General features: G+C 42.7%; 1 protein-coding gene across 1 annotated transcript in view; it reads right to left on the bottom strand.

Annotated features, from left to right (window-relative positions):
* SNX31 (sorting nexin 31) overlaps positions 1–13,970 on the bottom strand; it is a gene marked incomplete at its 5' end in the record, with an annotated part of 60,683 nt that extends 46,713 nt beyond the window's left edge. The window contains 4 exons of the mRNA XM_080801633.1: positions 360–424; positions 3,994–4,108; positions 13,719–13,793; positions 13,905–13,970. Of these exons, the coding sequence (XP_080657759.1) occupies positions 360–424; positions 3,994–4,108; positions 13,719–13,793; positions 13,905–13,970 (321 nt within the window). The remainder of the gene's footprint in view (positions 1–359; positions 425–3,993; positions 4,109–13,718; positions 13,794–13,904) is intronic.
* Positions 13,971–21,764: the final 7,794 nt, after the last annotated feature.

Below are 21,764 nucleotides of genomic sequence, written 5' to 3'. Positions count from 1 at the left end.
GTCTTTACTATGGCACACTGGATCCCAGCTACAGAAGGAAGGTCCCTGAATTGTTGTGGCGCCCTTAGTAATAAAAGGTTCTCTTCCCCATGGTCAGTTTTGAGATATATGATGCTTAGACTACAGGATTAAAAAGTATCTGCTTAATTAAGTTCAAAGGTCAAGTGACATGCTTACTATCCTTCTAGAACCTAAACCTCCCCCCACCAAAAAAAAGCTAAAATAGGAACCATTCTCCAATTACTCCAAATGAATTTATTTTATCCATTGTGAGGTCAATGGCCGGCAACACACACATGGTAATTAAGAGACATGTTCAGCAGCAAAATAATGATCTTGGTAAAGAAGAGCATGCTTACCAGCTGTACGAATTTTAGAAAGTCAATGAAGATGTCACTTCTCAACATGTTTGGGTCCACAGTTACTGAAAAATATGGATGGTGAGTCAGATTAGCATGGGGCTGGGTTGACTTCTCTGCTAAATTGCTCTGTCCTCTAGGGAGCCCTGAAGGCCCTCCCGGTGCACCCCCGCCTCCTCGGGCAACAGAGCTATGACCTGTCAAATACATGCAAATCCACAAAGCTTGCCTCCTCCAGGCAGCCTCGACAGCAACACGAATCCATTACATCCGTTCCAGGAGTCCCACTTTATTCACGTATCCCTGTATTGCTCACTATACAGCTTGCTGCCCTACCGGGGCGAGGATGAAATTAAAGGGAAAAGGCAAAAAGATTTTAAAACTTGGACCTGGACTCCTACTTTGGCAAGACTTTTCTCAATTTGAAAATTTGAAATCAACCAAGAAACCCTGATTCCGAGTACCTCTCTTATGGATAGGAGCTCTCAAGAGGTTATCCCCAGAGAAGTGATTAGAAGGCTGCCAGAGAGATTTCAAGGTTTCTATTCTTCTATACTTGTAAGAGTATTCGCCTTCATAGTTTTTAAAGCTCAGATACCAATATTCGGGTGCTGTGGTCACAGCAGAGGGGCAGAAGCTTTCCTGTGAGAAGTTCAAACTCCTGCAGGAGGTGCTCCCCAGCCTGCTGTCTCATTTCTTACCCTCCTCCCTGTAAGGTCTCTCCTGGACCCTGCAGTCTAACCAAACTTGCATGCTTGCTAAATCTGTAGCAAATATCTTTCTCTTTCCCTTCCCTTCCCACCCTGCCCCCCCACCCCCGCCATGCGTTTTCCTTTCTTCCTTCCTCCCTCCCTCGCTTTGTTTTTCTTTTTTCTTTCTGTTTCTTTCCTTCCTTCCTTACCTCGCTCCTTCCTTCTTCCCTTCTCTTTTTCCTTTCCTTTCCTTCTTTCTTTGTTGCTGTTTCAATTGATTGCCTCACTGTCACTTCTACTAGCATTCAAAACTAGCACTGGCAAAGTCATTTCATGATGCATCTTTCCTATGGCACCTGGGTGGCTCAGTTGGTTAAGTGGCTGCCTTTGGCTCAGGTCATGATCCTGGAGTCCCGGGATTGAGTCCCACATCAGGCTCCCAGCTCCAAGGGGAGTCTGCTTCTCCCTCTGACCTTTTCCCCTCTCATGCTCTCTCTCTCTCTCTCTCTCAAATAAATAAATAAGATCTTTCAAAAAAAATGTATCTTTCCCAAACAATGCAACATTTTTTTCAAAAGAAAGTAATAAAAAGAAGATCTCCAGTATTATGAGAAACTTTTTATAAAAGGTATTCCCTCTTTTTTTAAGGGACATGATTTCGGGGTGTGGGGAGCCCTTGTCTTATTTTCTGGAATCTATGTAGTAGATTTGCAAATTAACATAATTGTTAGCATGGATTCTTGGAGGTGGGGAAAGCTGTTGAAAAAAAAAGTTCATCCAATTAGTACTTACTGTGCAACTGTTAAGAACCAGGTACATTGCTAAGCACTTTGTATATTTTAGTTCATTTAATCTTCACAACGAACCCTAGGGTAAATATTATCTCTATTTTACAGATAAACACTAAAGCTTAAAGAGGGTAAATGTCTTGCCCAAGGTCATACAGCCAGTGAAATGCAAAGCTAGGATTTGACTCTGGGTCTGACTCTGGAGCCCCTGTCTTAGTCCCAACACCAAGCTCCACTCTCTCCTTGCTCTGCCTTGCCTGAAGAGGGTGCAGGAGACAGCCCCATGTTGTGCACAAAGGCCAGGCCTGGGAAAGCAATCCTGTAGGCTCTGTGACCATTTGCAGAAAGGCCAGTAGTTAAAGGAGTTATTTCCCTCAGATATGAGATATCAAACCAAGAGAGAAGAAAAATTCAACAGATATTACATTTTTGAGTTTGAAAGGGCTTATCTAACAGGTCTAAAAGAGGTATATTCTTCATTACAAAAGATGAATGGGAAATAGATGACTTCTAGAATTTTTACTGACTATCTTTAAGGAAACAAGTGCCACCATGAGAGGTAATGAATTAAATCTATAACGGCTGATCTAGAATGGTCTATAAAATATAGATTTTTAAGAGGGGAAAATCAACTTACAGAAGAAAAAAATATTTTTTCTTGTGTATGAAGGGTATCAGTGGGTTAGTTGGTATGGTTTGACAAAGGTCTCTAGATTAGGTAACATTATTGTATCAGTGTTAATTGCCTGCTTTTGATAACTATACTGAGGTTGTCAATGAGAATGTCCTTGATCTTAGGGAATACACACAGAAGTATTTAAGGGGAAAGTGGCTTGTGTATTTAACACAGGCCTCTCAAAAAGTTATATATATATAATACACGCATACCACGAAACTGAGAGGATGATAAAGCAAATATAAAATGTTCGCATTTGGGAAATCTGGGTGAAGACTATACAGAAATTCTTTGCATTATTTCTGCACCTGTTTCGTAAGTCAGAAATTCTTTCAGAATAAAGTTTTTAAGAATCAGGTACCAAAAAAAAAAAAAAAAAAGAATCAGGTACCGAAAAGCATACAGAGTATATTCTAGTTTGTGTTTAACAAACAGGGATGTGCATACACACTAGTAGACACAGAAATTGTTTCCAAGGAATATATAAGCCATCGTGTTTACTTCTAGAGGCCTAGGGGTAGGTGGGGGATGGTACTGGGCTGGAAGGGAATGGACCTTTCATTGTATACTCTTGAGACAGTTCGAGTTTTAAAATATTTCATGTACATACTATTGCCCCTTTTCAAAATCTTTAAATACTTGAATGCCAATTTTGCTATTTCTCCCAAACCCCCTTTCTGAGCATGCTTGATTTTGCCAACCACAGTTTTGCTGTGCACAACATTTGCAGAGTGCAAGCAAGGGGCAAGGACCAGGGTACTTCAAGCCTTACCAGGGTCAGAGCAGACCTGGGAGGCTCCCTGGCGAGGATGGAGCTGGAAATGCATCTCTGCTATTTCCTGAGAGCTTTCAGGAAGACAGTTCATCTCATCCCTCCATTTCAGTCTCGATCCAGGGAATAGGTCTTTGACTTCTATAATCAATGCTAACATACAGAACCCAAAAGCAAATGTGAAAGCAGAATATTTTTAAAACCAAATACAAAGGTCGTATTTTGTATGTTTCATTTATATAAAATGTTCAGAACAAGCAAATCTGGTAAGACAGAAATTAATATAGATGGTGATAGAGGCATGTGGGGGAGAGGAATAAGGAGTGACTGATAATAGGTGTAAGGTTTCCTTTTGGGGTTACAAAAATGTTCTCAGATTATGGTGGATGGTTGCACAATTCTGTAAATATGCTAAAAACCATTGAATTGCACACTTCAAAAAAAAAGATTTAATTTATTTATATGAGAGAGAGAGCAAGTGAGAGAAGCACGTGGAGGGAGGGGCAGAAGCAGGGTCCCCCGCTGAGCAGGGATCTGGACATGGGGCTCGATCCCAGGACCCTGAGATCATGACCTGAGCTGAAGGCAGAGGCTTTAACCCACAAGCCACCCAGGCGCCCCCGAACTGCACACTTTAAATGTGTGAATTTTATAGTCTATGATCTGTATCTCAATAAATCTGTAAAAATAAAATCCAAATACCTACCATTCTGTAAATATTGTTCCAACTGGTCCCTCCTCTCATCAGCCATGGATGTGGTCATTGCAAGATAGTACTTTGGTGGAAAGGGTGGCAGGCAATTTCCAAAGACCCGCCTCAGCTGAAATCCAGAAAATACATAGTTAATGCAAAGAACCCCTAATTCGAGGTTGATGAGACACCAAAGCCTCCCCCTTTGGGCAAGTCTCATTCTAGTACTTAATTTAAAACTAACCATTCCTGGTGCCACAAGGAGGAAAAGTGGATGCTTTGGTTTTCTTAAGAAGTTTATTTCAAGATAGGTTTCTGGAGATACTATTAGACATACTACAGAAAGACCTCTCAAGTCTGAGTTTGGTAGATTTGGGATACCTTTTAATTTTTCATTTGTTTTTGCAAGAGTGTCCACCACTCATACCATACAATGTTTCTTTAACTCATTCTCCAATAGTGTCTGTGATATCAATGAGCATAGTTAGGGATTTAATTCCCCATCCCACAAAGCAAACCAAGTCTGAACATCACAGACGTTTACAGCATGCTATCTGATAAGGTATCCCCTAGCTAGAGCTAATGAGCCCTGGGAATATGGCTAGTCCGACTTGAGATATGCCATCAGTATGAAATACACTCCAGACTGCCAAACTTAGTACAGAGAAAAAAAAAAGTAAAATATTTCACTAATAACTCCTTATATTGATTATATGTTGAAACGGTAATATTTTAGATCCACTAATTAAAATTAATTTTACCTGTTTCTTTTCATACTTTTTAATTGGGTTACCAGAAAATTTTAAATTATATATATGGCTCACATTATATTTCTATAGGACAGTGCTGGCTTGTAAAATTCCTATAAGGCTGACACATGATCCCTGTAGAAACCCAGTGAGCCCTTCCCAGCCTTCCACCCACCCAAATATTGACATAAGACCAAGGTGGCAGTTATTTTTATGCAAGCTAATAGTGGATATGTCAAAAATATGTTTTAAATTTAGATGATCAAAAGTGCATCTTCCTTCATTTCAGCCCTAAACTTACAGTAGCAGCTTGATAAGGCACGACGTCATTCTCTTTAAAGTAAGAGAAAGAAGGGGCGCCTGGGTGGCTGGATGGGTTAAGCCTCTGACACTTGACTTTGGCTCAGGTCATGATCTCAGGGTTGGAGATGGAGCCGCATGTTGGGTTCCACACTCAGGCTGCTGGAAATTCTCTCTCTCTCTGTCCCTCCCCACCCTCTCTGAAATAAGCAAATCTTAAAAATAAATGAAAAATAAAATAAAATATGAGAAAGGAAACTAGCCAGAAATCAGGGTTTAACATGGTACCGCGGGAGAAGGACTAAAACTCTTAATATTGTCATAGTCAGTGGCTTAAAGGAAATGAGAACAGATTTAAGAGAAACAAACAGGCAGGAATTTTAATTCCATGGCCTTTATCACAAACACAGTGTGTATCTGGTGAATATTTACCTTGCATAGGCCCCAGCTTTAAAATACATCAAGAATCTTACCAGCTCTCAGGACCCCCGGGTGGCTCAGTCAGTTAAGCGTCTGCCTTTGGCTCAGGTCATGATCTCAGAGTCCAAGGATGGAGACCCATATCGGGGGGTGGGGGGGGGGGTCCCTGCTCAGTAGGGGGTCTGCTTCTCCCTCTCCCTCTGCCTCTTGCCCTTCTTCATGCTCTCTGTCTCTCCCTCTCTCTCTTTCAAATAAAATAAAATAAAATAAAAAACACAACAACTTACCAATTCTCTCCACCCCCACTGTCATCATCCTGCTCCAAACCACTGTCGTCTCTTTGCCTCATTGCCCCAACAGCTTCACAATAGAACTTTCTGCTTCTGCCCTTGACCCCCTTCAGTTTATTCTTAATACAGCATCTAAGGTAACACTCTAAAAAGGTAAGCTAGATCAATCCATTGCTTCTCAAAATCCTTCATGGCTTCCTATCTCACTCAAGGAAAAGCCAATTTCTTTGCAATGGCCAAGAGCTATGCCATTCAACAGGATGTCCACTAGCCACCCGTGACTACTTACACTTAAATAAAATGAAATAAAATTTTAAATTCAGTTCCTCAGTTGTTAGCCACATTTCAAATACTCAACAGTATTTGTGGCAAGCTGCTACTGAATTGGACAAAGCAAGCATAGAGCATTTCCATGAGCACAGAAAGTTCTATTGGACAGCTCTGGTCCAAGAGCTCGAAAAGTTAGTAAACGCCTGCCTGTAGGTGAGATATGTTAAGTAAATGGATGGCAAGTGATGGGAATCAGGTTTTTCATTACTGAAGTGAGAGTTTTCGCATAAGCAAAGGGAGTAGGCTGGAATGATCCATGTGGTGATGGATTATATTTGGAGATCTTGATGTGAACTCATGGTTAGCTTAACATAGACACAGATGCTTACATATAAAGATAGTTATGGCTACGTGTATACACATATTTCCTTGCTCTGTCAGCTGAGAGGGCCTCAAAGCAATAATACGATAGTAGTAATGAACACACCTAGTCCGAGATCTTGGTTTCTCTTAACCATTCCCCAACTAAAGCAACCAGGGTTCCATGAAGAAAATAGTTGATTTTTAGGACCAAAGCAGGAAATATAGAAGAGGCGTCTGGGGCATCTTGTAGCACCAGAAAACAAGAAAGGGCTTAAAACAACAACAACAACAAAATCAACAGTGGGCCCATGTGAAAGAGTTCCAGGAGCAAACTTGAAGGAGCTTCCGTTGAAGCTGGAACAGCTAACATAACAAAATAAAGCAGTATCGAAGTATAACCCGAAGTCTAAAGTAAATATCCAGAAGTCGATACAACTATCAATTACTGAACAAAGACGTAGGAGAGAAGAGAAACATCTGTGAAGAATCCTGAATAATTTCTGTCGATCCTCATTCCACAAGGACACGGAGCATTCATCCCCACAGTGCGGACTGCCCAGAGTGACTGCCTCCCATAGGGTACGCTTTGGGAAAGGGAGGAAGAAGGGTAACTTCACGGTGGTCAAACCTGACAAACCCAGCCTCCACCAGGTGATCAAGGCATCAACAGTGCTAAGTCATGCTGATGCAGATGCTCTTCTGCGATGTGATTAGGACGACCTGGACCTCTATGGTTTTCCATAACCCCAGCCTGATCATGAGAAAGACCTCAGATTCTAACAGAGGGACATCTCACAAAATAACTGACGAGCGCCCCTCAAAAAGGTCATTAACAACAACAAAAGTCTGTGAAATTGACAGTCAAGAGGAGAGCAGGCAGACAACTAAACATAATGTGGGGTCCTAGATGGGATTCTGGGGCAGCCATAGGACATCAGGTTAACTCTAAAGAAATAGAACTGAACTGTGGTCTATAGTTCATCATAGTGTGTTAATATTGGTTCATTAACTATAACAAACATTCCCCACTAATGGAAAACAACAGGGCAAACTTGGTGTGGGAATAAATGGGAACTCTCTGTACTGCATTTGCAATTATTCTGTAAATCTAAAGCTGATCCACCAAAATAAAGTTTATTGGAAACAAAACAAAACAAAACTCTGATGCTCTGACTTCTTAAAAAATCAGAGGTTCTGGAATCACTGGGTTCACATTCCTCGGGTAATCATCCCCTTTAGAGGAGGCCTAAGCAGTTTCCACCAGTCCCCATTGTCTCTCACCTGGCACCCGCCTCTCATTTCAATTACCTGCCTGACCCCTATAGCCGTTGAAGTTTGCATCCTTTCCTCCCTTAAATCTGTTAGCATAAAATATTATAGCAACAGTTTTTTTTTTAATTCAAGGCAATTTTTGTGTTATGTTAAACACTGTCTAAAGACACCCCAGTTGGAGCATCAAACCTGGCAAGGCTGCTCAAACAACCTGGGACTTAGGTATCCCATCTCTGTTAACTCAATGAAATAGGAGCAGAAAATGGTCTTCTCTGCATGTTACTATTTCTTGATCCATGGATTAAGCGATTTTAGAAGGCAACTGTCTTCCTAGGCATGCGTTCATAAATGTCGAAGATGTTCCCAAATTGGTTTGAATCACAGCAGCCTTGAGCCACCAGAGCCATCTGCGTTTTCCATGGGCAGGAGAGCATCTTGGGGAAACCCCTACCATAAGTCCCAGAGCTAGGGGAAAAGTCACCATGTTTTAAGGTTCAAATACCCAACACAGCCCAAACTCTCCCAGCCGGTTTTACAACCTGAGCTCACTTCCCAAGGAATCTTTCCCCTCCCTTCTCTAATACTGGTTTAAGACGGAAGATAAACATATAATAAACTGAGTAGTTACGTCTGCCAAACATCAATCATTGACTCCCCAAGTTCTTTAACTCCAGCAAAATATGACCTTTTCTACTGGTCTCAGCACACAGTTTAGCCATTAAAACCAACAGCATGCTAAGAATTACCTGGTATTTGAGTTTAGCCCAAAGACTCTTTTTAAAGATTCTTCAAAGTTCTCCAAAGGAAAGCATACTTCTTTTGTTTATTATGCGATGTATTGTTTGTTTGGGGTTTTTGCTTGTTTTTGAAAGGCCATGTTTAGATAATATATATTTTTAATCCCAGCACAATCTCCTGCATTTCTCCATCAGACAGTTCTGATTTTTAACATGAAGAGGACTTTACTGGCCAATGGAAAATAACATCTCCTTCCCTGCCTTATGCACTCCCAGCCCCCCATGCTTACCCCACAGTGGTGACCTGGGACAAGTGGAATTACAGATACAAATAGTGTCCTTTCTAATGCTGACTTATCCATCCCACCTCTCCGGGCCCCTTTGAATCAAAACCCCAGAGTCACCAGATAAAGGACCACAGCACAAAGCAATCCAGACTGTGGCATGTGGCACCAAAGAACATTAGCCTGGAGCTTGTGTATTCTTCCATTTGGTCCTCAAAATAGTCCCATGGGGTAGACGATCATTACCATCATCAACATGTCATCCTGCCGCCTTCACATCAAAGCTACACTATAATCACAGTAACCTGAAGCTCAGGGAGATCCGAGGTCCTATAAGCTAAGGAGTGGCAGATTTTCATTACTTTTCCCTTCTCTCCCTCATTTTCCTCCTTCTCCTTCACCAAATCTCTGTTGAGCATCTACTAAAGAAGGAGTCCATGCTGGGTATACCATGCCTACAGCCTTCATTCATTCCTTCATGTAAATATTTGGCTTTTGTAACTAAATAACCTGGGGAAGGCAAATGCATACACAAAAGGAGGAATGTGACAAGGTGTAAACATGAAGTGACCCAGGAATCAGAGAAAGGCATCTCATGTAATCAAGGAGGACTTCCCAGGGGAGGTGAGGCTTGAGATGTAAATAGCCACCTAAGTTCTAAATAGTTTCTTTAAAATGAAGTTGTTTCTACTGAAAGAGGAAAAATGTTAAGTACAAGATGTAAGATAGTTGGAAACTGCATAAAGAAATCTCTATTTTTGGATTTTGAAAAACTTGAGACAAATATGAAGTATTTTTTAGTAATTATTTTTATTTTTACTTTATTATTTGAGACTGAGAGAGTGGGGAGGAGGATCAGAGAGAGAGAGGAGAAGCAGACTCTCTGCTGGGCAGGGAGCCCAATGTGGGGCTTGATCCTGGGACCCTGAGATCATGACCTGAGCTGAGGGCAAGTACTTAACCCACTGAACCTCCCAGGTGCCCCCAAATATGAAGTATTAATATCTACTCTATATGCCACATTGGGCATCAGGCTGTGGCAATTCAGTATTTAAGAGTCCACTGAAATGGGGCACCTGGGTGGCTCAGTGGGGAGCCTGCTTCTCCCTCTCATGTTCCCACTCCCCCACTTCTCTCTCTCTCTCACATACACATGCTCTCTCTCAAATAAGATCTTAAAAAAAAAATCACATGTGCTGAAGTTCCATCTGCATGTAATATACCACAGTGCATGCCATCTAATAGGAACTTAGTAAATATTTCTTAAATAAATCAGTTAATTCTCTAAGATGACGTATTTGTTCTATCAGGATACAGAACTTCCTAGGAAATGTACTCCAATGCACACACGGATGAGGCCTTTTATTGTTTCCTCTTTAAAAGCATTTTGTAGTAAGTCAGATTAAGAATTCTGAGCCATTTGCAAATCTTCAGTGGAATAGAAGAGTAAGATCTAGCTGAGAAGTGCCTGAGAAGAGTCCCCTAGATTTTCTCAGACTCAGGGTTGCCAGACAAAACACAGGATGCCCGGTTAAGTATGTCCCAGATACTGCACTGAACTACTTACCTAAAAACTTCTTGGTTGTTTATCTGAAATTCACATTGAACTGGGAAGCCTGTGTTTTTATTTGCTGAATCCGACAACCTTACTCAGACTACATACAAGATGGGAGTCATGCTGATGAGCTTACCGTGGACCCCACAGAGGCTGGCTGGGCAGTCGGATAAAATCCTGGGCCCGGAACTCAGACAGAAAGTAGAGCTTGGTTGCCTGGGGTCAGAAGTGGAGGGAGAGGGCGCCTGGGTAGCTCGGTGGGTTAAAACCTCTGCCTTCGGCTCAGGTCATGATCCCAGGGTCCTGGGATCGAGCCCCGCATCTGGCTTTCTGCTCAGCAGGGAGCCTGCTTCCTCCTCTCTCCCTGCCTGCCTGACTACTTGTATCGCTGTCAAATGAATAAATAAAACCTTAAAAAAAAAAAAAAAAGAAGTGGAGGGAAAGGATCAAGGGCAAAGAGGACAGGGGAACTTTCAGAGGGCAAAATTTTTTTTATCCTGATTATGGTGGTAGTAGTGTATACACTTACCAAAATTCACCACACTGAACACCTAAAATTGGGAAATTTTATGTTATTACAAAAGAAAGTAAAAGCTTGTTACTTTAGGACCCAATTGTTTTACTGATACAATTTATTTTGTTGACTTCAGTAAGAAACCACAAAATATAAGGGGCCAGGGCAGTTTCTGGAGATCAAATCTTGACTCCAATACTTACTAGCAGTTTGATTTGGGGCAAGCTGTGCCTCAGAATTTTTCCTCTGTTAAATGAGGCTAATTATAATCCTCGCTCATAGAACTACTATAAAAATTAAACATGATATTACATGTAAAGCTCTCGGCACCAACCTTAACACACAGTAACTGCTTGTTGTGGTTTTAAGTTAACAATGCAAATAACCACCTAAGTTCTAAATAGTTTTTTTAAAATGAAGTTGTTCCTACTGAAAGGGGAAAAATGCTAAGTGCAAGATGTAAGATCGTTGGAAACTGCGTAAAGAAATCTCTACTTTCGGATTTTGAAAAATTTGAGACAAATATGAAGTATTTTTTAATAATTATTTTTATTTTATTTATTTGAGACAGAGAGAGAGAGAGTGGGGAGGAGAGTCAGAGAGAGAGGAGAAGCAGACTCTCTCCTGGGTAGTGAGCCCAATATGGGCTCCCAGGACCTGAGATCATGACCTGAGCCGAAGGCAGGTGCTTAACTGACTGAGCCACCCAGGTGCCCCTTAATATGAAGTATTAATATCTACTCTATACCCCATGTTGAGCACCAGGCTATGGCAATTCAATATTTAAGAGTCCACTGAAATGGGGCACCTGGGTGGCTCAGTCAGTTAAGCATCCGACTCCTGGTTTTGCCTCTGATCATGATCTTATGGGTCCTGAGACTGAGCCCCGCATGCTCAATGGGCAGTCTGCTTGAGATTCTCTCCCTCTGTCCCTCCCACCACGGGCACCCCTTTCTCCCTCAAATAAATAAATCTTTTTTTTTTTTTAAAGGGATGCCTGGGTGACTCAGTTGGTTAACGATGTACCTACCACTCAGGTCATGATCCCGGGGTCCTGGGATCAAGCCCAGCATCAGGCTCCTTCCCTGCTTCCCCTCTGCCTGCCACCCTTCCTCCCCCTCCCCACCGCTGTGTGCTCTCGCTGACAAATAAATAAAATCTTTAAAAAAAAGTGAATAACAGTTTGTTGTTAATGGCTTCCAAAATAGAAGATCTAGAGTAAAAGTTTACTCACTTTATGTCTCTGCTTCTGAACCGGCTAAGATTCAGATAGGTATTAATTTTTCTGAAAACAAGCATTTTTCTGAGTCTGTTGGTTAAGAAGGGCCAGATTCAGGACTTCTTCAAGACTCTCAGTCCCTAAATGTTTACTGAGCAAGTACCATGTCCCAGATACTAGGAGAAACTGGCCCGTACTCTTTACAAGTAACCTGGAAAGTGGACACCCATGGCCACCTGTTTGCTTTTTATTTTTGATGAAAAAAATTGAAGGTCAGAGACGAGGTAAGGTGACCAGCCAGGAGTGGTCAATTCCACACCCCCCCACCCCCCGCTTCCCATTGCTGTCTAATGCTTTTCATGCTGTGAATGGCAACCTCCCCAACCCCACCTCCCATTACAGAAGACAGATTAGTGGGGGAAATGATGCCTCAACCTTCTCCTCCAAATATGTAACACACCTATGCTTTCTCTTTCCTTAAGATCTCCATCTGCTGACCTCAGCAAGTCCTCTCAAATCCCCAGACAACCTTTTGGTCACAAGTAGCTTCTCATCTTGCCAAAGTCTGAATCCATGCCCTCCCTTATTGAATCAGACCACCATCATTCCTGAGAACCTTCTGGGGCACCTGCAGCAGGTGTTAGCAATTCAGAGAGGACCACACAAAAGTGCATTACACCTGTTCTTGGTTGACTCCAAAGAAATGTAATCACACCTTGAAAATGGACTTTTCCAATGCCCTCTGATATGAGCAAGAAGGTTTACTGCAATGTTTGCAATAGTAAAAAAAAAAATGAAATTGACAGTTGCCCTTCAACAGAAGGTGTATCGACTCACTAGAAACCCAGATTTCCTGGAAGGATTCTCCCAAAAATGTTAATAGCCTGGGCAAGTTTGTTTCTCTATTTTATTTTGTTCTGAGTTTTATTTATTTAAGTAATCTCTGCACCCAACCTGAGGCTCAAACTCGGGACCCTGCAATCAAGAGTCACATGCTCTTCCCACTGAGGTAACCAGGCTCCCCTTTCTTTCTAATTTTAGGTATATTCTCTTTAAAATCAGGGTATATAATCTAAAAAAAGAATTGATTAAAAAGAAAACACTATGCATGGAGGTAGATGGAGGGTGAAGTTTATTTCCAAGCTTTCTTTTAATCCTTTAACCCATTTTGAAGACTTATAACACTTCCTTATTAGGACAATAAAACCCATTAGAGCAGGTTAATAAATCAGGCTGCCTCCCAAAGAAAATGCCACCAGCACATCTGAGTGAGAAACTATAGTGGGAAACAGCCTCCTGTCTTGATAATTCATCTGTTTCCCAGGTTTCCAGCCTGCCAGTACTTGAAGCCTATAAATACAATTTTTGAAAACAAAATAGACACACCTTTTTAAAGAAGCCTAAGAAACTCTGGGAGAGAGGAGATTAAATACCTATGTACAAGATTCCTAAGGCACGTTGGTCTAGGCTGAGTATGCTCATTTTGAATGGGGACATTGTCCTGGGGAAACAGCTGGCACTGGAATGGGGCCCACCATCTCCCGGCACCCTGCTAGGTGGGGCCGCTGGGGATCATTGGACTGGAAAGGGTTTAGGAGAAGGACCTGAGCCCGATTCCCTCACCTCCCAGCTGTAGATGGTTAGGAGCGGCAACCTATATACAGGGAGAGGTACGCCAAGCGATACCAAGTTACAGACTAAGAACTTGGAGTCCTCAAGAAGTCCGGTGTGTCTTGGGGCGCTCTCAGCTGCCACGAACCTGCTCACCTGTTCGTTCCAACGACGCAACTGGCTGTAGCGCACCCTGCAGAAGAGATACCCGTCCAGGTACACCGAATACAGCTGCAACAGAGACAGACCGTCCCGGGTTAGCTGAGCGAGCAGGTGAGCCCCCCCGCCCCGCCAGGTCACCGACCTTCCCCCAGCCGAATCGGACCCTGACCCCCCGCGCACCACGTAGCGGCCCCCCAGCGGGTCCAGCCGCTGCTGGGACACCGGGATACAGAAGTGCATCTTCATGGCCACGGCGGCGGCCCGGGAACAGCGGTAGCAAACCGAGACGCGGCAGTGGCGGCGCGTCCGCGAGTCCGGGCTCCGGGAGCAGCTGCGCAGCGGGTCTGCAGCAGCGCGTTTCTTAGTGTCGGAGCCCCGGAGCCGTGGCCTGGGCGGTGGCCGCGGGGTGGAGAGGGGGCAGGCCACGCCGCCCCCGGCGTCCGCAGGTGGGACGGGCCCCGGGCCACACCGCCCCCAAGCCCCGCCCAGCTCCGGCTGAGCCGCGGATGCCGGGGGCCTGCGGGGAGCCGGCCTCCCAGGGGCCAGGTGGGGCCTGGGACCGAGTACAAGCTCGCTGGGGGTCACCCCGGGGTGTGGACCTCTCCCGGCTCCTTGGCGGGAAAATCCTGCTGCGTGGGTGGCTTGGTGGGTGCGTGCGTGGGGAGAGCGAAATCTTCTGGGGAGAAGATTCTAGGTTTTGTTTTTGTTTTGTTTTTTTCAGATTTTATCAGAACCCACAAAAGTTTAAAATGGTTGCTCCAGCTACATAAACGTCCTGCCTATGGGCCAACCAAGTAACTGCTTTCCACCCTGCCCCAGCATCTCAGGGTGGGGCTAGGTGCTGGGATTGGGGGGGTACAGGGGGGGTGCGCGTGCGGGGCAAGTGAGTTGGGGGGAGGAGAATGCCCTGTCGAGGAGAAACCTGCTCTCTCCAAGTGTCCGCTCCAGGCCCGCATTCTTTTTTTTTTTTTTTTTTTTTTAAAGATTTTATTTATTTATTTGACAGAGATCGCAAGTAGGCAGAGAGGCAGGCAGAGAGAGAGGAGGAAGCAGACTCCCTGCTGAGCAGAGAGCCCGATGCGGGGCTCGATCCCAGGACCCTGAGATCATGACCGGAGCCGAAGGCAGAGGCCTAACCCACTGAGCCACCCAGGCGCCCGCATTCTGACTCCGTGGCTTGTAGAATGTCCGGTCCCCCTTCCAATGGGCCTGTTGTGTGAAGGGCGGGGGGAGAGACCCAATTCCATGCAGATGCGCCCTCAAGCTCAAAAAGTTGACCTGTAGGTGCCCCGACAGGACTGAAAAACGTTTGTGTCCCGTTACCGGTGCCTGCTGCAGTGCTCTGCGAGTTAAGATCTTCCAGAAATAAATCTAGTAGTTGCCCTAGGACCAGCGCAATTACATTAGCTTTAGTTTTGTGTGGTAACATTTGTTAAATCCAACACTGGTATTTATAACCCCGATTTAGTATATTTTTAACACTAAATATTTTTCCTTTAAAAAAATGAACTTTTCCCATTAATATACTGGAAACCTTAACATTTTTCCCCCTTTAATATACCAGAAACCTTATCAGATGAAAAGGAGTTGGGCCTCTCTTGATCCCCAGGAAGCCCTGGATTTAAAAGGTGTCAGCGCCCAGTTAGCTGGTTTTCTAAACCCTGTGTCCTCTAGACTAACCAGCCCAAGTTCCTTCAACAGTCTTTCATTTTTAGTAGCTATGTAAAGTAATCGTCTTAATTCCCTTATTCTAGAGAAATCAAGGTAGAATTCCTGCCCCCCCACCCCCCCATGATCAAGGTCACTGACTGGAGTAAGGGGAGTCTGCAGTTACCTGTGTGCAGGCACCGGGCTGCCTCCATGCTTCCTCCTGTTCCTTAATCTCCTAACTCTTATGGGCAAACATCCAGAGCACCTTCCTGCCACTGACCCAACAGGTCCAGAGTGGAAGACCTTTTCCAAGGTCACGTGTGATTTTTCCCCCCCTCCCCCACTGGTCTGAGTAGTTTATTCTAGGATTCAGTGATAACACTGAAAGTCCTTTTTGTTTTTACGTAAATTCTAGTTGGTTAACACGTATGGTAAAGTTGGTTTCAGGTGTAGGATTTAGTGATTCATCACTTACACAGAACACCCAGTGCTCATCCCAACAAGTGCCCTCCTTCATCCCTGTCACCTACCTTGCCCATCCCCTGCCCAGCTCCCTCCATCATCCCTCCATTTGTTCTGTAATGCAAGTCCTCCCTGGGTGAGAGCTGAGTGCCTGAAGGGGTATCTGAGACTAGCGAAGGAGAAACAACACTTGCTGAACACCCGTTATTTCCTGCACGCTTACTGAGTGCCAGGCTCTCCTGTTCCTTCTACCACTGAATTTCCCCAGGCATTGTGAGCTGGGAAGCATTGATGATTCTGGTCTTATGGAAAAGGAAATGGAGTCTTAGGGCTGTTAAGTTAGGGAGGCGGTGTAGTATAGAGCCTAAGAGAATGGCAAGAGGAATTCCTATTCCAGTGGATTTTAGTTGCGGGGCCTTGGGCAAGTTAGTGGACTCTTACATTGCATTTTCTTCCTTTATGAAATCATATTAATACCTGTATTCCAGGGGATACTTGGGTGGCTCAGTCGGTTGAAATGTCCCAGAGTCCTGGGATCGAGCCCTGCATCCCTGCTCTCCTCCGCCGGTAGCCTGCTTCTCCCTCTCCTTCTGCTTGTGCTCTCTCTCCCTCTGTCAAATTGAAAAAAACAACCTGTACTCTGGGATTTTTCAGTCCAGGGTAGATGGACCTTAGGGTTTTTCCCCTGCCAATAGGCCATCACTGACCTGGAAGGCCACCCAATACCAAGACCAGGGGTGTCCTTGGGTGTCCCCTGGTAGAGGCAGATCAGGTAGGCTCTGGGATCTGGCCCAGTTTTCAAGGCAGCAAAGCAGAGCCCATCCTCCTGGGAACTTTCTTCCCCCTGTTTGGGGCATGCCTCTGCCTCCTAGCATCGTCCAAGTAGCCACTTCCTTCATTTCACTAAGCCAGCCCTGAAGCTGACCTGGGAGAGGACCTCCAGTCTGCTCTTCTTGACTCATTCAATGAACATTATTTTTTTGCCAGAGTATTTTGTATCTTATTTTTTCCAACTTTACTGAGATAAGGTTGACCTATAATGTTGTGTAAGTTTGAGAGGTACAACATGGTCATTTGATATATGTGTATATTGAGAAGTAATTGTGAAAATATTGTGAAATGATCATCACAATAAGCCTAGTTACCATCCATCCCCACATATACTTACAAAATTTTTTCCTTGTGATAAGAAACTTTAGGACTTACTCTCTTAACTTTCAAATATGCAATACAGTATTATTAACTATAGTCGCCTGGCTGTGCATTGTATCTCCAGAATTTGTTTGAGAAGTAATTGCGGTAATATGTTTACCACCTCACCTAGTTACCATTTGTATTTTTGTTTTTGGGTGTTTTGTAGTGAGAACATTTCAAATCCACTCCTAACAACTTTCAAATATACAATATAGTATTAACTATGGGCAACATGCTGTACATTCCGTCTCCAGACTTCGTTCATCTCCCAGCTGGAACCGGTTACCTGTTGTCCATCATTCCTCTACTCCTCACCCCTGGCAACCACCAGTCTACTCATTCTACGAATTCAGTTATTTCAGGTTCCACATAGAAGTGAGATCATCTTTGTCCTTCTCTATCTATCTGACTTCGCTTTGCATAATGTCCTCAAGATCCATCCGTGTTATTGCAAATGTCAGGAACTTCCTTTTTTTTTTTTTTTTTTTTTTTTAGATTTTATTTATTCATTTGACAGACAGAGATCACAAGTAGGCAGAGAGAGAGAGAGAGAGAGAGAGAGAGAGAGAGGAGGAAGCAGGCTCCCTGCTGAGCAGAGAGCCCGATGTGGGGCTCGATCCCAGGACCCTGAGATCATGACCTGAGCCAAAGGCAGAGGCTTAACCCACTGAGCCACCCAGGCGCCCCAGGACTTCCTTCTTTATTGTGGCCAATTAATACTGTGTGTGCGTGTGTGTGTTTATCATACTTTCCTTATCAATTCCTCCATTCCTGGACACTTAGGTTGTTCCCATGTCTTGACTATTATGATAATGCTGCAATGAACTTGGAGGTGAAATCTCTCTCTCTCTCTCTCTCCCCCTCTCCCCACCCCTTTTTAATTTGCCAGAAACCAAGAGCACAAGCAGAGGGAGGAGCAGACTCCCTGCTGATCAGGTAGCCCAAAGTGGGGCTCGATCCCAGGCATGATCTGAGCTAAGACAGACGCGTAACCGAGCCACTCAGTTGCCCCCAAATATCTCTTTGCAAAGTGATTTCATTTCCTATAACCAGGAGTGAGATTGCTGGATCATGTAGTAGTTCTATTTTTAATATTTTGAGGAATCTCCATGCTGCTTTCCATAGTGGCTGTACCAACTTACATTCCCACTAACACTGAGTTGGTGTACAAGGGTTCCCTTTTCTCCACACTTTGGCCAATACTTGTTATCTCTTTCATTTTTGATAGCAGCCATTCTAACCGTGTGAGGTGACATCTCCTTGTGGTTTTGATTTTTATTTCCCTGATGATTAGTGATAATAAGCATCTTTTTATGTACCTGTTGGCTATTTGTAAACCTTTAGAAAAATATCCATTCAGGCCCTTTGCCCATTTTTTAACATTTAGATATAATAGACATCGAACATGTTTCAGGTGTGTAATAGAATGATTCAATATTTGCAAATATTGTGAGATATTACAAGTCTAGTTACCATCCATTCCCACATATACTTAAATTTCTTAGGACAAGGAAAATATCTTTTTAGGACTCACTCTTTTAACTTTCAAATATGCAATACAGTATTATTAACTATAGTGACCTGACTGTGCATTATATCCCCAGAAATTTGTTTTATAATTGCAAATTTGTACCTTTTTGACTACCTTCTCACATTACTTTTTCCCAGTCCCAGCTCTGGCAACCACTATTCTCTATCAACGATTTAGAGTTTTTCTGGTTTTGTTTTTCTTGTTTTTTTTTTAGATTCCACACAGTAAGTGAGATGTTATGGTATTTGCCTTTCTGTGTCTGAATTATTTCATTTAACCTAATGCCCTCAAGGTCTATCCATGTTGGTTCAAATGATTTTCTGAAAAAGATTTCCCTTTTTTTTAAAATGACTAGTATTCCATTCTACCTTACAAGTATACATACACCACATTTTCTCTTTCTTTTTTTTTTTTTTCTAAGATTTTTATTAACACGCTTAAGCAAGGGAAGTGGCAGAGGGAGAGGGAGAAGCAGGATCCCTGCTGAGCAGGGAGCCCATGCTGAGCTTGGTCCCAGGACCCTGGAATCCTGACCTGAACCAAAGGCAGATGATCAACTGACTGAGCTACCCAGACACCCCCCCCCTTTTTTTTTTTTTTTCGTTCACCCAACGCTTATGTTGGTTCCATGTCTTGGCTATTGTAAATAATGCTGCAATGACTGGGGGGATTAAATATTTTTTTGAGTTAGTATTTTTAATATTTTGAGGAAACTCCATGCTGTTTATAGCGACTGCATCAATTCACACTCTCACCAACAGTACATGAGGGGTCTTGTTCCTTTCATCTACATCCTTGCCAACATTTGTTTTGTCTTTTTGATAATAGTCATTCAGACAGGTGTAAGGTGACATCTCATTGTGGTTTTCATTTGAATTTTCCTGATAAGTGATGTTGAATATTGTTTCAAGTACTTGTTGGCCATCTGTCATCTTCAGAAAAATGTCCAGATCCTCTGTATATTTTTGGATTTTTTTTTTTTTTTTTGCTGTTGAGTTGCAGGAATTCTTTATATATGTTGTATAGTAAGCCTTTATCAAATATGTATCTTGCAAAGATTTTTGTCCATACAGTAGGTTGCCTTTTCTTTCTTTTTTTTTTTGCCATTTAATCTTTTTTAATTGAAGTATAATCAACATACAGTGTTAATTAGTTTCAGGTGTATAATATAAGGATGCTGCATTTCCATACATTACTCAGTGCTCATTGTGATAAGAGTACTGTTAACCCCCTTCATCTATTTCTTTTTTTTTTTTTTAAGATTTATTTATTTATTTATTTGACAGAGAGAGAGAGATCACAAGTAGACAGATAGGCAGGCAAAGAGAGAGAGAGGGGGAAGCAGGCTCCCCGCCGAGCAGAGAGCCCGATGCGGGACTCGATCCCAGGACCCTGAGATCATGACCTGAGCCGAAGGCAGTGGCTTAACCCACTGAACCACCCAGGCGCCCCCCCCTTCATCTATTTCACCCATCCTCTCATCCACCTTCTCTCTGGCAAGGTTTCTTTGTATTTGAGAGTCTGGTTTTTGTTTCTTTTTTCTTTCTTGGCTTTATTTCTTAAATTCCACATGTGAGTGAAATCATATGGTATTTATCTTTCTCTGATTGACTTACATTACTAGGCCCATCTATAACTTGGGAAATGGCACAATCTCATTCTTTTTATGGCTCTATGATATTATGTATATGTGTATATATATGTGTATGTATGTATGTGTTTATACACACACACACACACACACCTTTTATCCATTCATCTATGGTTAGACACTTGGGTTGTTTCCATATCTTGGCCACTGTAAAAATGCTATAATACTCATAAGGATGCATATGTCTTTTCAAAACAATGTTTTGGTTTTCTTTGGGTAAATACCCAGTACTAGAATTACTGGATCATATGCTAATTCTATATTTAATTCTTTAAGGAACTTCCATACTTTTTTCCACAGTGACTATACCAATTTGCATTCCCATGAACAGTGCATGAGGGTTCCTTTTTCTCCCATCCTCACCGATGCTTATTATTTCTTGTCTTTTAGATTTTCGCCATTGTAACAGATGTGAGGTGGTATCTCATTGTGGTTTTGATTTGCATTTCCCTGATAATGAGTGATTTTTGAGCATTTTTCGTGTGTCTGTTGGACATCTGTAGATCTTCACTGGAAAAATGTCAGTTCAGGTCCTCTGCCCACTTTATTTATTTTATTTATTTATTTGACCGAGAAAGAGCGAGAGAGGGAACACAAGCAGGGGGAATGGAAGAGGGAGAAGCAGGCTTCCCCTGAGCAGGGAGCCCGATGCAGGGCTCAATCTCAGGACCCTGGGATTATGACCTGAGCTGAAGACAGATGCTTAACGACTGAGTCACCCAGGCACCCCACTCTGCCTATTTTAATTGGTTTATTTGGTTTGGAGCTATTGAGTTCTATAAGTTCTTTATAGATCTTGGGGTATTAGCCCCTTATTGGATAGTATAGTCCCAATAGTTTATTCTTCCTCAGGTTTTCCTTGCCTGAGGAGGCCTCCAGGAAAAAAAAAATGCTTCTATGGCTGGTATCAAAGAAATTACTGCCTATTTTCTTCTAGTTTTACAGTTTCAAGGCTCCCATTTAGGTTTTTAATCTACTCTGAATTTATTTTGTATATGATTTAAGAAAGTGGTCCAGTTCCATTCTCTTTCATGTAGCTGCCCAGTTTTCCCAGCATCATTTCTTGAAGATTCTATCTTTTACTCATCATGTATTCTCTTCTCCTTTGTCACAGATTAACCATGTAAGGGTGGGTTTATTTTCTGGGCACTCTATTCTGTTCTATTGATCTGTGTGCCTGTTTTTGTGCCAGTGCCGTACTGTTCTGATTACTACAGCTTTGCAGTATCTTAATCTCAGACTGAAATACCTCCAGCTTTGCTCTTAGATTTGTTTGACTATTTAAGGTCTTTAGTGGTTCCACATAAATGTTTGTTATTCTAGTTCTGTGATAAATATTGGTATTTTGATAAGGATTACTTTAAATCTGTAGACTGCTTGGGGTAGTATGTCTATTTTAACAGTATTGGTTCTTCTAATCTATAAGCGTGGGATGTCTTTTCATTTGTGTTCTATTCAATTTCTTTCACCAATGTTTTATAGTTTTCAGAGTACAGGTCTTTTATTTCCTTGGTTAAGTTTATTCCTAGGTATTTTATTATTTTTTTTGGTA

This window comes from Martes martes, assembly GCF_963455335.1.
Source record: "Martes martes genome assembly, chromosome: 4".
Classification (NCBI taxonomy): domain Eukaryota; kingdom Metazoa; phylum Chordata; class Mammalia; order Carnivora; family Mustelidae; genus Martes; species Martes martes.
The sequence above is the reverse complement of the archived record's forward strand: the minus strand, read 5'-3'. Positions and strand labels throughout refer to the sequence as shown.